We start from the raw sequence: 16,655 nt of genomic DNA, 5'->3' as shown, positions 1-16,655 counted from the left end.
TTATTTTTGTCTTAGCTTATTAAAATATTTTATTTTTATATTAATTTTTAAAAAATATATTTTTAAAGGCTTAATTATAAAATAAGTGCCAAAAGAATATTGCTTTCTTAAATAGGTGCCCATACTTTTTTTTTGAATATTCAGGTGCCTAACGTTGCAAACGTTATCATTTTAGGTGCTCGGGATGTAACGATTGTTAATAAATTCCATTAAGTGACACATTTCATACTCAGATAATTTTGAAATATAAAATTAAAAAAATATTATATTTATGGGAAAAGCCCTATTTATTTCTAAAATTACAAAATGCCCTAAATCCCTAAAAATCTTAAATCCCCAACCCTAACCTCCATTTCCAGACACGACCACTGTTGTCGTCACTGCCCTTACCATCTCCATGGTTGACCTTCGTCTCCCTTGTCATCGTACGCGTCGTTGGATCGCCTGAGTGTTGCAAATTTAGGGATTTGGGTTCACTGAAGACGCGGTTTTGGGTTGCAATTTTGTTATTTCATTCGTCAGAGACGCACCACTTATGGTCAGGTTTGGCTTGTTATAGGGTGGAGGTTCTGGTGGAGGTACAATCGACATCAAATCATGATTATCTGTGTGAGTTTAGGGATTGAAATTGGAGTTTTCAAAATTTTGAGTTTTTTCAAAGTTTTTCAAAAGGGTTTTTTTTAATATATAATTTTTTAATTTAAATAAATTTTTTAAAATTATAATAATGTGACATGTGCACTTAACGGTAAAATTTAACGATCGTTACGGCACGAACACCTAAAGTGGTAACGTTTGTAACATTGAGCACCTAGATGATTAAAAAAAAGTTTAGGCACCTATTAGATAAAAGTGATATAGTTTGAACATTTATTTTATAACAAAACCTTTTTAAGATATCTTAATTTAAAATATATTTAAATATTTTATTCTTATATTCACTTAAAAATATATTTTATTATTATCTTAATTTTTAAAAACATTTTATTAAGATATCTGAACTTTGAAAATATATTTCAACTTAGAATAAAATATATTTTAAGTTAAGATATTTTAAAAATTCTTTTTAAAAGTTAAGGTAAGAATAAAATATTATTTTAAATTAGAATAATAATAAAATATACTTTTAAGTGAAGATAAGATTAAACGTATATTTTTATATTAAAACAAAGATAAAATACTTTTAATAAGTTAAGACAAAAATTTAATATATATTTTTAAAAATTAAGAATATAAACTAAAATGAATTTAAGTAAAGTGTTTATATACTAAAAAAACAAAATATATATTATTTTTTGTCTAAATTATATCAAATGGTTGACTTGGTTAGATGGTTTGGCAATTGCTACATTACTTAGGGGGGCCTTGGTTTGGTCCCTCTTGCTCCCCTTATGTGTGATTTTAATTATTTGTGTTATTATTTGATTTGATGATTAAATTTATTTTAATATTTTAAAATTATGACTAAATTGAAAGAATATATAAGTAATGTAATCCAATTGTGTAATTCTACCAAAATGTTTTAATTGCGCATCACCTACTCCGTTAATGTTAACGACATGTGGCTTGATTGAAGTGTTTAAATAGTTAGGTGGTTTGATTGATTAAATTAAAATATCGGTTATCAAAATAAAATCTGTAATAGTTAAATAATCGCTAGTGTAGTTTACCCTTTTTTCAATCATACTAAGAAAAATTTTGAACCCCCTTGTGTGTGTGATTTTAATTATTTGTGTGATTATTTGATTTGAGGATTAAATTTATTTTAATTTTTTAAAATTAAGATTAAATTGAAAGAATATATAAGTAACATACACCAATTGTGTAATTGTACCAAAATGTTTTAATTGCACATCACCTACTCTGTTTTATGTTAACGACATGTGGCTTAATTGAAGCGTTTAAATAGTTAGATGGTCTCATTTATTAAATTGAAATACTGGTCATCAAAATTAAATTTGACAATAGTTAAATGGTCGCTAGTGTAGTTTGCCCTTTCTTTAATCATTCAAAGAAAATTTTTGAACTTTAACCGATTGGGCAAAATTATTATCTAAGCCCAAAGCTTAAAGGAAGTCTCAACCCCTGCATAGCCCAGTAAACTCACCTACATGAATAGATATTTAGTAAAAGAAATCGAGAGAAAAAGTATATGAATGAATTCCCTGAATTTGGTGGTTTTTGTGTCTATAACAAATTGTCAGCCATTATGGTCGGTCTTAATCTTAACCACATCTGTTCTCCCTCATCTCTGCATTTGCAACATCAACAATGGAACCCCAACACGTTCTTGTGCTCCAATTGGCCCTTGCTCCTATGCCATTCCCCTTGCCTTCTCTCCTCGTGCATCTCGGCCTTGCTCAAATACTGGTAAGCTCTTTTCTCAATTGGTTGATTGATCGTTGATGGTGTTTTATTATTGTTGTTATTTATATCAGGGTGGAATACTAGCAGGGCCATCAATGCTGTCCTGGATTCCTAGGCACCACCCTTGTGTGGATGCAATTCGATGAGATCCCGACGAGGAGAGGGTCGGTTGGCTTCCGGTGATAGCCGACGAAGAATCCATGATTTCCCATTGATGGTAGCATACTACCTGGCAGGGCTCAGGGTTATTTATTCAGAGATTGGAAGAGTGGCAGTGTGTTAGTACGTTGTGCAGTGTCTTTGTGATTACGTCTAATGTGCTACGGACCGATTCATGAGGAACAAAAGGTTCCATCTGCCCTTAACCTCCTTGGCACCCTAATCCCTGCAAGCAGAGCCCAATTGTTGTTTACATGCTTCACATGAGCTAAAAGGGGCTCCATCGTCGCTCCTCATTCCACACAAGACCAGAAGGGTATCTCCCAAGAGAAGGGGCTCAGGACTTGTTATAATTCGAAGAAACCCATGCAGGTCTTGTCTCAATTTCCACCAGCCCCCGGCTAGATTTCAGTATCTCCTCAAACACCAACTTCTCTGTTATAATTCCTTTCTACGAGAAACTTAATGTCGGGCGGGCAGTGTACTTGTCTTAAAAGTCCTTAAAGACTACCAAAGAATGTCCTCGATCAAGCACCTTGCTCGATTGCAATATTCATCAACTGTGGCACCCTTAAAACCCTGCATGCCATTTGGACAGGCTGGCCTTCTTCCTAAGTTGCCGTCGTCTCTTGGGTGGAGCTGATGATACAAAGGCATCAACTACGGTAGCTAGGATGAGTGCATGTCAAAATATCAATTTACCACGTATTCAGATCCGTTATGATGCAGATTTTCCTGATAAATACATGGAGGGGACTTGACTCGCCGATTAAAGTATGGCGCGGTTTAAAAAAAATCTCTGGTAAAACTTGCACCAAGTAAATAGAGGAAGAAGTGAACGATTGGATAACGACTAGTCAAGTCCTTCACACCCTAGAGCATCACTAAGACATGGTAGTTGTAATTAGGCGTCATTACAATGTACCACCTCATTTGTCAGGATTAACAGAATGGAATGAGAACAAGGAGCCGGTGTTATCGGTGCTTTGTTGGCTTCTTCGGATTTCCTCGGAAACACCACAATCTCGGTGGTTCAACAACATACCGACAATGGTCATGGCTAGTGAACTATATTCACAAGTGTTGACCAGAGAGCAAAACTGACCTATAAGAAGCATACTAGAACTTGCAGATTGATAATTAAAGACACCTACCTGTATAATAAGGTTAGGAATAGAAAAGGAACATGCATGGCTTTTCTGACGAGATGTATAACAAGACGTATGAATATTCGGACTGATTTACTAACAGTTCTTGTGTTATACCAATCCTTAAGCACAACTACCTTAAACAACTGAAAATAAAAGCAAAGCTCATTACAATCTTCTACACAAAGAAAACATCAAGTTGTTGTTAACCCATGCCATGCAGTTCAGGAAGTACTTTATAAATAAATTCACTCAATAAAAATCAACCGTCATTAACACTACAACTCACAAAGAATCATCCGATACAAAGCTGCAACTTCCAAAAGAATTCTTTTCTCTTTGATACCAAATATATTATGATGTAGTAGATGAAACACGAGTGAGATCATGAGTTGCAGAATATCAACTTGGATGAATCCTAATAATGCCATATTTTAGCCAACATCAACAATTCACTTTTTGGGACGCTAATTCTGCTGTAGGATATCATGCAAGTCTCAAACTCCGACTAAAGAAGCCTAAGATGCGCAGTATCATTCAACCGTTTAATCTGCCAACCTGTTTTCCAAGAAAGCTGTAATACAGTCACAGAAGAGTCTTCTATGCACACCTTCCGTGACATTATGGGGCTACACTCAAGGAGGCCCGTGACAAGACATTTAATTGGCAGGGAATGAGTAAAAACACCAACAGAAGTGGAGGCCAAGGAAGTGGAGGGGGGAGAGGAACTCCTGACATTTAAGTCATGAAGGTCAGGGTGATGACTGTTTTCCCGAGGAGACATTTCATCATCAGCATCATGTTCACCAATATTAGACACAAATTGTAGCCTGCTCTTAGCAGATGTCTTCCTTGATAGACCAGGTCGCTGCTTTTGAAGCATATCCCAATGGGGTAGCTGAAGAGAAGCTACATCTCTGTCATGTACTGAGTTGGTTAAAGCATGGTTGTTATGATGTGTAAATCCTTGATTCTCATTCTGGTTTAAGGAAAATTCAGACCTAAGTTTTTCCGGAAGTCCAAGGACCGTCCCATTCAAGAATTGAACCATTCGAAATTCCAGTTGCCTGAGAGATTCTCCAGAAGGTGCGGAAAAATCAGGCTGGTATCTTTCCATTAGACCCAAAACTTCAGGTGTATATATTTCTGATCGAGGGCACCCCTCCCAGTGCCCCATATTCAGATCCATAAGTGCATCAGAAGGTTGAATCTCTGCTACTGCAAAATTCATCTCCTGAATGATTTAAAAGGGTAGTCATCATAGATGAATCAATATAACCAGGAAAATGCATAAATCTCATCTTATATGACCATTAAAATTACCTCCATAAAAAAATAACTAGGTTATACCTTGCATACTGAATAAGTAAACGTTGGATTCAAGAATCAATTATTGCAACCACTGCTAGGAAAAAAAGGCAAAAAAAAGACAGATCAAAGTCTTGATTCCTACCAATGATTATTCTTGATGTCTTGTTTACCATTAAGCTTTAACAAGGAAACTATCCTTTCAGAAATAATGGCTGAAGTTAATATCCATTTACACTTGGTTAACAAAGATCCTTCAGAAATGTTAAGTATTCACACAACTTACCCGAGGTAAAATATAAAGCAGTTGAAGTTTATCACTAATAATAACCATTGGCTTGTTAATGAAGCCCGACCTTTGGACACTTCATTTGTCTTTTAACAGGCCTACAAAACTAAAGCTGACAGTGTGGTACAGTTGACTTCACTTAACAATAAAATAGGCGGTAAAGTCCCTCCAAAAATGAGTGAATGTTTGTCACTGATGGCTTCAACACACTTGCACATTGATATCTTACATATTCACTACTTAATTGACATAGTATATTTCCTTTAAATTTTCCATAGTCCACTCAGATAACAAATTGAGATGAGGACATATCTCAGCATAGTTCCCTTATCTATACGGGCCTCTCCAGTGTAAGTTCATGATATGTTAGACAAACAAACAATAAGGAATTTGAAAAGAGACTTCATGACATTTGTGAGGAATTCATGTGTATTTGATGTCATTAACTCAATCTTTATTAACTTTGCACACATCAAATAGTCTGTTTCTTAAGTGTTTTCTACTCAGCCTGTCATTTGATAATTGCAAGAGTATTTAATACATGTAGTACGTCATACACTACCTAGATCAACAAGTCCGTACATACCGATAACCACAACAAAACAATTCTAAAAATAACTAACAGCTGCTTGCCACTTGATCCCAATTCAGCACTTAGAGTTGCATAGCAAGTAAAGTGCACCGCTATTAGAAAAAAAAAAGTAAAAGTGCATCGAGAAAGATGTCTATACGTTTGTCCATATGCAGCCTTAGAGTTGCTAAGACATTTAACCCACTATTTCTTTTCTATTTTGAAGCCCTACAATTGCAAGAAAGGGTGAACAAAAATGAAAGAATGCAATTGAAAATACAACTAAACCAATGATAAGACGGAAAAAGAACTACGCTGAAGCTAAATACTAATATTAGACTATGAAATTCAACTTTAATGCACTCCATCATGCACTTATGGAAACTCCAACCAAATGTTACAGGCCAATCTAGAACTAAGGAACAGCAAGATTGAGAAGTGGAGACTTCAGTAACTTAACACATGCAACATACAATCACTTACCAAAGCAATCAAAAATCAAGATTCACTAGGAAAAATCCACTCTTTCAATCATCATAAGAACAAAAGGACAAATAAATCAGGGGTTCGCACTGTAACTAGTTAGTCCAATATTATATGATTTTCTCCACCCGAGGAATTGCTCCTGTAGTTCCACGATCCCTATTAAACAGAACACTAAATAGAAACTGGATGCAAATGAAAATTCCAATCCTATTGTTTTTGTCTCTTAGCTTAAAATGAAGGCATTTGATAGGAGGAAACCCCAATTGTAGCAGGAGCAGGATCTCAAATTTCTCGATGGAAGGGATACTAAAGAGATTAGCAATTAAAGCTCGAAGTTTTATCCAATTCAACAATTCTATAATCTTATCATACTCAAAAATAAATTCAATCTTTTGAGAAGAATCAATCGAAACGATGAGTTTTACCTGACAAACGGAAAGAGCCATGGATCTAGCCCGATCCAGCGGAGAGCAATAAACAGCATTAAACCTGACCCCTTGAGAATTTAGGAAGACAGCCAAAGCCCTGGCTTGGCGCTTCCCATTAGAGGTCAAGGCGGCTCCGTCACATCTTCCACCGACAATATCAGGCCTCAAATTCAAATCACACTCGCCATGGCTAATGAAAAAAACCTCAAGCACCATTCGATCATCGTCGAAAGAAAACGAACGAGAGAAAACAGGCGGCGGGGGAAGCGGAGGAGGCGGAGCCAATACATTATAAGGGTCCCAAACCTTGATTGAAGGACCCATCCTAGGAGTACCCAATGAAGATAGCTGCGGAGAGAGAGGGGTCGCCGAAGCGTAACAGGGCAACATTTCGGGCTCCTGTTCCAGTACTTTCTTGACCAAGTGGTTGTTTTCGAGCTGCCTTATGTTGTGTTCATTGCTGTCTTCCTCTTCGGCGTCGTCATCCTCGTCCACTTGTTCCTCATCGTCGGGGCTATCTTCGTGTTCATCTTCGGCCGCTTCTACGGATTGGATGGAGCCCATTTTTTTGGGGGGGGGAATAGATTGAGGTTGATCTAAGAGAGGAAAAGGGAAGATTTAATGGAGCTAAAGCACTGCATCTTGGGACATCACATGAGCAAATCTGTAAAACTCAGGATAGATAGATGAGAGTGGAAGTTTGGTCTTTCCGTGATGGGTAACTTATTAGGCTGCTATCGTTTCTAAGTTACTGTATGAGTCTCAAGTTCTCGATGACACGTTTTTCTTCTATTACTGTAAGATATTTATTTCAATAAAAAAATATAAAACTTATCTATTAATTTTAGTACAATATGTAAATTATTAATTTAATTTATATATCCTTTTATCAATTTATTTGTATATTGTTTACATCATAAACTTCAGATTTTATAATTTTTTCACAAATTGTATAAATTATATGATAAACTTCAAACCCCATGACTATAGCCTATGACCATAAGGATATAAGGATATAAGGATATTTATGTTTTTTGATATATTTATATTTTTATGATACATTTATTTGTCTTTGTGGCACGTTTTTTTGTTTTGTGGTAGCTTACGATTTTTGTCTTTATTTTTGTTTATCTTTTTTCTAAGTGTTAAATTTGACATTCCCACGACTGATTAATATGACGCTTATTTGTTATCATGTCGATCTTCTATGCTTTTGACAATCGGATTGATTTGGATACACATTTTGTATTCGTGGATAGTTTTCTCACGTCGTTTAATCTGATTTGCGATTTGTCATTGGACATTAGTAGCTTCATCTTTTTTGTGGTTCATTTGTCGATATAGTTAGATTTATTTGTACCTTTATTTTGTTCGAGCATTGATTATTTTTTTATCTTTTATTTTTTGGTCTTGTGTGATCTAGGTGGCTGGTTTTTTGTGTAAATGATTATAGGAAAATGTCCTAATTATAATATAGGTTATGTTTACGGTTATGCTTATAAATCTTCATTGTAATTATGGATATTTTTTATTTTTAATAAAAACAAGCGGCTTTCTATAAAAAAATAATAATTAGATATTATTACAATAATCAAATTATTTCAGTGATTAAAGTAATTGTTCTTGTTCATAAAGGTCATTGGTCTGAGAACAAGCAAGGGTGATTGAACGTTAATTGTCAAGTGGTTGAGAGTACTCATAACAGATACTACTTTGTAATCACATTCTTAATTGAAAAAATATTAGATGTTATTCGTGAAAGACGTAAAATAGTTCACTTGAAATGATTCGACTTATAGTTTACTTGTATCTAATAAGACTGAACTTGAAGTTCACCAAAATCGATATTATCCAACCTGAATTTTATATGTCAACGACGTGACCCGATCTGAAGTCCATCTGAAGTTGAATTAATCTAATATTTAATTAATTCGAACCTAACCATTTTGACTTGAATTAATATCAACTCAACCAGAAATTAACTCGATCTAAACCCAAACTCAGTCTAATTTGAAAGGAACCTAACAATAATCTGATCCTACATCAATCTGAACCCAACCTAACTCAAATCGAACAATTAAATTAATTTAAAGTAACATATATCTGATTTGATTTCACTTGACGTAACATGATCTTATTAAAACATGTTGTAATACCCTAATTTTATCTGGAGAACTCAAGACTGAAGATTAAGTTGAAGACGACTCATGTGTTGAGGTTGAATTAATTCAGGTGACGTTGGCAACATGAGTAAAAGTTAGTTCGATTAAGGGGAGCGTTGAAGAGGTTTGGTCGTGAATGGATTAAGCCTTTCCTTGATCGAGTTTAATTGGGTTTGGAGCCATCATACATATTCTTCTTGGATACAAAGCCTAAATTGAGTGTCCGTTTACAAATTGTAAAATCCAATACTGTGCATTTAACACCCCCATAATGTTCGAAAATTGATACCTAGTTAATTAATTATTGTTTTTGTAATGAAAAATTAAGAAGTCGAATTTAATTTAATTATTGATTCCATTTTGACTGAATAAATACAACGTTATTTAATCAACTTAAATTTTAGAGAAAAAGTCAATAATTCCTTGCATTTAACTATAGAGAACTAGCCACCTACTATGAAGTATTACGACATCCCTCTCTTTTCTAACCAAAGCAGTGAATTACTAATATTTCTTCTCAAGAATTTAAAGTAAATTGAAAACACTTCAACATTTTAAACCGACGAGAAATACCATATGATATAAAGTATAACATTGATTTTCTCATTCCTATAAAGAAATAAGAAAAATTATCATTTTACGGTTAAACATTGTATTTATTCACATACAACAAATAAATATTTTATTAATAAGAATTACAGCCTTTAAGATAGATAGATGATATTCAAATGTTTATAAGTATCGAGACTAGACATAGAATAAGGTCGAAATGTCTATCCTCGTTAAATCTAAATATAGAAACATTTTTTCTTTCTACCCTCCTAATTAATTTTAGAGTGTTGTCCTTTAAATTGGTTTCACTTAAGGACATTTATGTACTTGAAATTACCAAAATCAGACTACCAAGTGAGTTAGAATAACTATTTTCGATAATTTAAAATAAATAAATAATATTACTTTTAAATAACTATGAAGAGGCCTAGTTATGTATTATGTTTTCAAATGAATAAAAATGTCATGGAATCAAACGATATACCTCATGAAAACTAATTACAAAAATTAAGGAAACAATTCAAAAGATCAATTCAATTAAAACTAAAATCATAGTACAAAGAATCAAAATTAAAGACATAAATAGAATAAGCAAGTAATTAAAAATATAAATGATAAATCCAAAAGATATGAAAAATAAATACGAAAAGATATAAATCCTAAAATTATCAAAAATAATAAAATATTAAATATAAAATAAAGAAAATAATAAAAGTACAAATATGAAAGAAAAATAATAAATAATAAATGATATAAATGAAAAGTAAATATGACTTGAATAAAAATAAAACATGTAAAAAATGTGTATATAATATAATATATGATATGATTACAATAAATATAATAATATAAAAACATATATTTATATCTTTTTTTGGTTGTACTCCTAGTTCCTTCTGTACCAATCCGCGTCACAAACCTGGTTTGGGTGGGTGGTCTCCCAGCAGGGATTTTCTACATACACAAGAACTTGAACTCGAGATCTTGCTTAAACGATATCAAGCTGCTTACTACTTGAATCAACCACTGTCGATAAAATCATATATTTATATCTTAATAATAAATGATATACCAAAATAAATAGAAGTATATGTAAAAACATCACGTGTAAAGATTGTATATATATATATAACATAAATAATGTTAATAACATAAATATATAATATAAAAAACTAAAATAAAAAGGATAAGAATTAAAAGAAAAATATTAGGGTTTCCTTGATAAACTGTAAGGAATTATAGATTTAAGAAAATCTATTCGAAAATATTTTTTTGTTCAACGGTTCTTTCCTCCGATGGAATTGTTAAAAAGTAAGATTAAAATTGACTAAAAAACAAAACATAAAAAAATAAAGATACAAAATAAAAACAAATCACAATTGAAGCAAAATGATGTAAAGATTTGGGAAGGCAAAATGATGTAAAGATTTATAAAGCAAAATGATGTCCATTTAGACTCACAATTGAAGCAAAATATCAATCACTGAATATCTAATAAACAAATCACTCATTCTAATTTTTCAAAAATTATAGCCCTTTAACAAGTGTCAAAATCGATGAGTTGATTTGGGAAGGCAATGCAATTTGGTTCGACTTTATCTCATGTTTTTTCAGGTTTTCATCATCAAGATGTTCGTTGACTCAGTCCTTGTGAATTTTTGAAATGTATTAACCTTCAAATAAGAAGCGATCATAATGGCACAACTAGTACATTCAATTGCTAAACTTCTTATATTTATGTTTTAGTTCTTAGAAATATATCATTTGTTCAAGCTCCATAGACTTTTTTTAACATAGGTAATGCAGAAACATCGATCTAAAAATAGAATTCATGAGTGCTTGTGTATAGCTGACTATAACAGATGTTTCTTAACTCTCTTAGTCCACCTTCAATCGAAACTCATTCTCAATTCAAACTTTAGACCTTACCGCCTTTCTTAAATTATATTTAATTAACTTTGGTGTCATGATCTGAATGTAATCCCATTCATAAAGTTAAGGCTCTCAATATTACCTCTTTGACCCATTACTTTAGCAGGATACCTCTTATTAGAGGATTCAAGTGTCAGAAAGTCTTCGACTGACAACTTGAATGAAACTCACTTCATAAAGCTTGGACTTACCTCCACAGCTTCTTCAGACTTACCTCCGAAGATTATCAGCTCACTACTTTCAACGGAGTGCCCTTAGGAATATTAAAATTACCATGCATTAGTATCTCATTAACTTCACTGAGAATTCGATTTCAAGATTTCTTAAGCTCATCAAGAAGAACATGTTATAGACTTAGTGTCATTAAAGGCCATATAATTTTGTCTTTAGAGTTAATTTTCAAGCAACTGATCTAAGTTAAATTCATCTATTCCACCATTCTATTTGTGAAAATTATGGATCGTCACCGAACGTCGTCAATAGATATACCTATTGGGCCAAAAAACGGTTGAATCTGCCACAGCAATTGGAAAGCCCAAATAATATCGACATCTCCAAGGGCATAATACAAAGCCCAATTTATTAATAATTCGTCGATCTTGTAGGCCCCATCAGAAAATAATAGTAATAAAAAGAAAAAAAAAGTTGAGATGCTCATGCTATTGCTATTGCATGAGGAGATTCCATAAAAGTGTCCCTTGGGCTGGGGGTACGGAACTCCATTCACGAACCAGCCGCTGCCACGGATCCAGTGTCAGATGGAACACTGTTTAGCAGCCATTGATTGGATATGTCCTGCGCAACACCACATGCTTCCACGTGAAAAACCTGACCATACCACACAAATATAGTATTCTCAGATCAACTCGTCCACTAATCCAACATTTCTGCCTAACTAAACTGATGAAATGCCCATGCTGCATGCTTGTCTATAAATATCACCAGCTTGCTGGTCAGTAGAATAAACAATTAGCGATTCAAGCCACCAAGCAAGGGTTCTACGTTGTTAACTACATCAAAGAAAAAGGAAGTTGATTGTTTATTACTTGTAAGTACGTGTTACAAGAGACAAGAAACAGCACAGGTTGTAAGGTGATGAAATTGTCTGGGCGTTGTCTCCACAAAAAGATCCTAATAAGATGACAATCTTGTTATTCCTTTAATCACCCAATAATTTGCATCTATCACTCTAATCAATGCTGTTTTTACATATAATTTTGTTATTCAATCCATTGTTTAGTAAAGAGCCGTCGACACTCGACTGCAACAGTCGACAGCTCTCGGAGCATATGCAGTCTGGGATTTTGGAATTGGGAGATCCTCATATTCCTTTTCTTTTAATTGATTTGTCAATTTAAATCTATCAAGTAAACTCAGTAATAAAAAAATTACGTTCTTACCAAAAGATTCAAATCCAAATAGATGAATCTATAGGGTGTGTGTTTACGTTGTCAATGATTAATTTTTTTAAAACAATAATCATTACGTAATATTAAAAAATAAAAATTCAGCTGTCTTTAAACTATTTACCTTATATCACTTTTATTATGTTTTGGCCATCCGATTTTTTTTAAATAGTGTCTAACATTTAATTTTGATTTCATTTTGGTCACCTATCGTTAAAAAATTAACATTGATATAGGTGTGTCATCATAAGTAATGACATGCCATAATTAAAAAAACTGAAAATTTTACGTCAGTAGTTTTATTAATTTTTTAATGAAATGTGACTAAAATGAAACTAAAACATAATAATGAATATTATTTTAAAAAAATTAGGTGATCAAAATAGAATAAAAATAATAATTGGAGTACTAAACGTATAGTTTAGTCACAATATAAAGTGGTATGCTGACTATACTCGATAGGCATAGGCATGGGCATAGGCTTTGGGTAATCTTTTAAAAAGCTCCTCCATTCTCTTTTTGTGGCTTTAATCATATAGGGGATGCCTTCATTCAACCCCAAATACCAAATGGTCAAAGGAAAGCAACCATAGTAGTTTACCGAAAAAAATATTTTTTTTAATATACAGTTAAAAAAATATTTTATCAAAATTTATTTTTTTTAACATTTCCAGTAAAACGTTATATAAAACATTATTTTTTTACCGAAAATACTATTTTCGCTAACTAATTTTCGATATAACCCAATATTAACATTTCCAATAGAAAAAATAATGTTTTAGGTAGTACTTTACTGAAATATTAAACATTTTAAATAGCGTCTCATATTAACATTTTCAGTAAAAAAAATAATGTTTTATATAACATTTTATCAAAATATTAAAATAATAATAATAATTCTGATAATATATTTTCTTAACCTATATTAAAACTATTGTACCTGAAACATCCCAACAACAAATGAGATATAATGTGAAACAAGTCGGTCTCATTACACCAATAAACTAGCATCATTGACTAAGTGACGAATGAGAATCCAAAACTTTCGCATCATATTAATAATATATTCCCTATCAATTATTTACATCAATTTCATCTACAGCTGGCTACCCTCTCGCCTCTCATATTAATCAAGAGCATTAATGTATCATCTTTAATTATTACATTATATAATATTTATCATGTGTCGAATGTGATGACGTGATATTATTACATGTCTAAATTGTTGATATAAAATATTACATTATCATTTTAGATAAATAGTACTTATTACAATAACCACAACAATACTACCATTAATCGATTAACGATTTTCATCTCGTTTATAAATATTTTGCTTGAAATAAAATGTTAAGACACAGATACTTTAAAAAAAATAATTATCTTACCATACTTAGTTTTATTGCTGTCCAACACTATGGCAGTAAAAGCAGCTTTGGCATTAAACCTGACCTACATAAAGATAATTATCTTGATCCGTATAACCAGTTTTGTTTTGATTACAAGCATCATTAAATAGGACAGGTCATAAGTGGTATAAATCATGTTGAGCTCCCTCTGCATGGAAATGTGTGTCACTCTCAACTTCAACTGCAACAACGCTTTCCTCCTCTTCATCCCCAGATCCATACATCCATCCAAGAATTCTTCAATATTATACTCCCCTTAAGCTTCCTCAGCATGCTTAGATCTGTAGCCAGGTATATTATTACTATTCCTTCAACTAACCTTAATTCCCTTGTTTAATTTCTCTCTTCTGTGTTGATTCTTTACCAGGCGGTTCAAGTTTGCTGCCAATGGCTTATCAAGTAGGTTTTACTCTGCAATACCAGATGGTTCTTCCACACAGAGGTAGTATAAGCTACTCATCAATGATGACTTCCTTCACCTACTTCTCTTCTTCTCTTTTTGTCAGTGTTTAGCTCTCCTGATTGGACAACAATAAAAGACCACCTGGATTTCTGAAACCAAAAAGAACAATTTAATTTGTTTGCCAATGAAATGACAGTTACCCAGAATAGCTTTAGTAGCTATACACATGGGTACTTGACTTTTTTCACTTGAAAAAGATTCAATGGTGGCTTTTTCTTGTTAGTTTACTGCGATTCGCAAGCGTGATTTATGGAGATTATTGTTGTTTTTCATGGATCGCCCCTTTGATCTAGGAAACCATGTTTCCCGAGGAAAATGGATTCAAGGCAAGCAAACTGAACATCTGTCATAATTTAGGGTTCTTTTGTTTTATGTCCATGTTTTGTTATTTGGCCGAGCTTCATTGGTTTCTTTAACATGATGATGAAACAGAGCAGACACATTGTGTTTACCTATTTGTTCATACAAGGCAACGACCTCTCTCATGTTTCGTTCCTCGTTTCCCTCCTTTCTGCTTAGATTTTTGTCTTGATTCGTTTGAGAACAAAACAGGTTACGAGGCAAAGTAGCCTTAATCACAGGGGGAGCAAGTGGGCTTGGCAAGGCCACTGCTTTTGAGTTTATCAAAAATGGAGCCCATGTCATCATTGCAGACATCGACACTCAAGTAGGCCGAGAAGCTGTCGATGGCCTCGGCCCTTCGGTTCGATTCGTGCAATGTGATGTAACCATCGAGTCCCAAGTAGCCGAAGCTGTACGAATCGCCATGGAGGATCACGGAAAGCTCGATATAATGTTCAACAACGCGGGCATAGCGGGGAAGGTATTCCCCCCAAGCATAGCAGAGCTCAACTTAGACGAATTCGACAAGGTAATGAAGGTCAACGTTCGAGGCATGGTGGCCGGAATAAAGCATGCAGCTCGAGTAATGGTACCAACGGGGTCGGGGTCCATTCTATGTACATCAAGCATAAGTGGACTCATGGGTGGTCTCGGGCCACATCCGTATTCAATAGCCAAATTCACGATCCCCGGGATCGTTAAGTCGGTAGCTAGCGAACTATGTCGTACCGGGGTGAGAATAAACTGCATATCACCTGCTCCGATCCCAACACCGATGGTGATCCGTCAAATAGCCCAGATATACGGAGATGTTCCGAAAGAGAAGGTGGTAGAGATTATAAACGGGGCAGGAGAGCTGAAAGGGGCCAACTGTGAAGAGATAGATGTGGCGAAGGCGGCATTGTACTTGGCGTCGGATGAAGCCAAGTATGTAACGGGACATAACCTGGTTGTTGATGGAGGCTTCACCACTTACAAGTCTCTTAGTTTCCCTTCTATGTCGTCTTGACCTTGCCAGCTTTTCATCCTTTTCGTTTGGCTTTCTTTTATTATTACCAAAAACTAATACAAATCAACTTATGTTTATGTTATATATGTGGCCTAATTAAGGGCATGTAAAAGTTTTAGGGGGTGTTTGTTAGTCTTCTACGGTTCTTATCCAAGCCTGGTACATTAACGAATTTGAATTATTGTTTTTGTGAAAAGCTGGAATAGCTTAGTTGGTTAGAGCGTGTGGCTGTTAACCTCGGAGGTTCAAGCCCTCCTTCTGGTGTTAATTATTTTCGGAACTCTGAAATCCGTAGGGCCTAGTGTTGTCCGGTCATTTTCACTGTTCATTTCCCAAATGGGAGGGTGTCCCATAAACATGCAGAGTAGAGTAGGATTGATTACTGCACGGACGACCTCAAAACTTGTAAATCTACAGCTTACAAGAATGGACCTCTCAAAACTAAAGAGGAGAGACATGGGCAGAGGAGTTTGAATCATCTCAAAATTGGGCATTTCTCCAGTGTACAAACTCCATTAACTTCACAATCGCATAGACCATGGATCAAAACCCCCAAAAATTGAAGATTTAAATCAAAGAGATGATTAATGAAAATAGAGTAAATTAGGTTTAGAAATTGAGTTT

General features: G+C 33.9%; 2 protein-coding genes across 2 annotated transcripts; one reads left to right on the top strand and one right to left on the bottom strand.

The window, feature by feature from the left end:
- Positions 1-4,035: 4,035 nt before the first annotated feature.
- LOC120118679 lies at positions 4,036-7,466 on the bottom strand. The gene is made up of 2 exons (XM_039138688.1): positions 6,754-7,466; positions 4,036-4,908 (listed from the first exon to the last, which is right to left on the bottom strand). The coding sequence occupies exons 1-2, from the start codon at positions 7,318-7,320 to the stop codon at positions 4,183-4,185; spliced, it is 1,293 nt and encodes a 430-aa protein (XP_038994619.1). The 5' UTR covers positions 7,321-7,466; the 3' UTR covers positions 4,036-4,182.
- Positions 7,467-14,369: 6,903 nt separating this feature from the next.
- Positions 14,370-16,180, top strand: LOC120118766 (short-chain dehydrogenase reductase 2a-like). The gene is made up of 3 exons (XM_039138752.1): positions 14,370-14,508; positions 14,585-14,659; positions 15,233-16,180. Exons 1-3 carry the CDS (start codon positions 14,489-14,491, stop codon positions 16,029-16,031), a joined length of 894 nt encoding a protein of 297 aa, XP_038994683.1. The 5' UTR covers positions 14,370-14,488; the 3' UTR covers positions 16,032-16,180.
- Positions 16,181-16,655: the final 475 nt, after the last annotated feature.

This window comes from Hibiscus syriacus, unplaced genomic scaffold (assembly GCF_006381635.1).
Source record: "Hibiscus syriacus cultivar Baekdansim isolate YM2019G1 unplaced genomic scaffold, ASM638163v2 tig00110328_pilon, whole genome shotgun sequence".
In the NCBI taxonomy this organism is placed as follows: Eukaryota; Viridiplantae; Streptophyta; class Magnoliopsida; order Malvales; family Malvaceae; genus Hibiscus; species Hibiscus syriacus.
The sequence above is the reverse complement of the archived record's forward strand: the minus strand, read 5'-3'. Positions and strand labels throughout refer to the sequence as shown.

Bases quoted from the DNA above. Each gene is read 5' to 3' on its own strand.
- LOC120118679 (XM_039138688.1), bottom strand. From the start codon at position 7,320: ATGGGCTCCATCCAATCCGTAGAAGCGGCCGAAGATGAACACGAAGAT. The intron at 4,909-6,753 runs GTAAAACTCATC...TAAATCATTCAG, and splicing joins TGGCTCTTTCCGTTTGTCAG to GAGATGAATTTTGCAGTAGC.
- LOC120118766 (XM_039138752.1), top strand. From the start codon at position 14,489: ATGCTTAGATCTGTAGCCAG. The intron at 14,509-14,584 runs GTATATTATTAC...ATTCTTTACCAG, and splicing joins ATGCTTAGATCTGTAGCCAG to GCGGTTCAAGTTTGCTGCCA. The intron at 14,660-15,232 runs GTAGTATAAGCT...AGAACAAAACAG, and splicing joins GATGGTTCTTCCACACAGAG to GTTACGAGGCAAAGTAGCCT.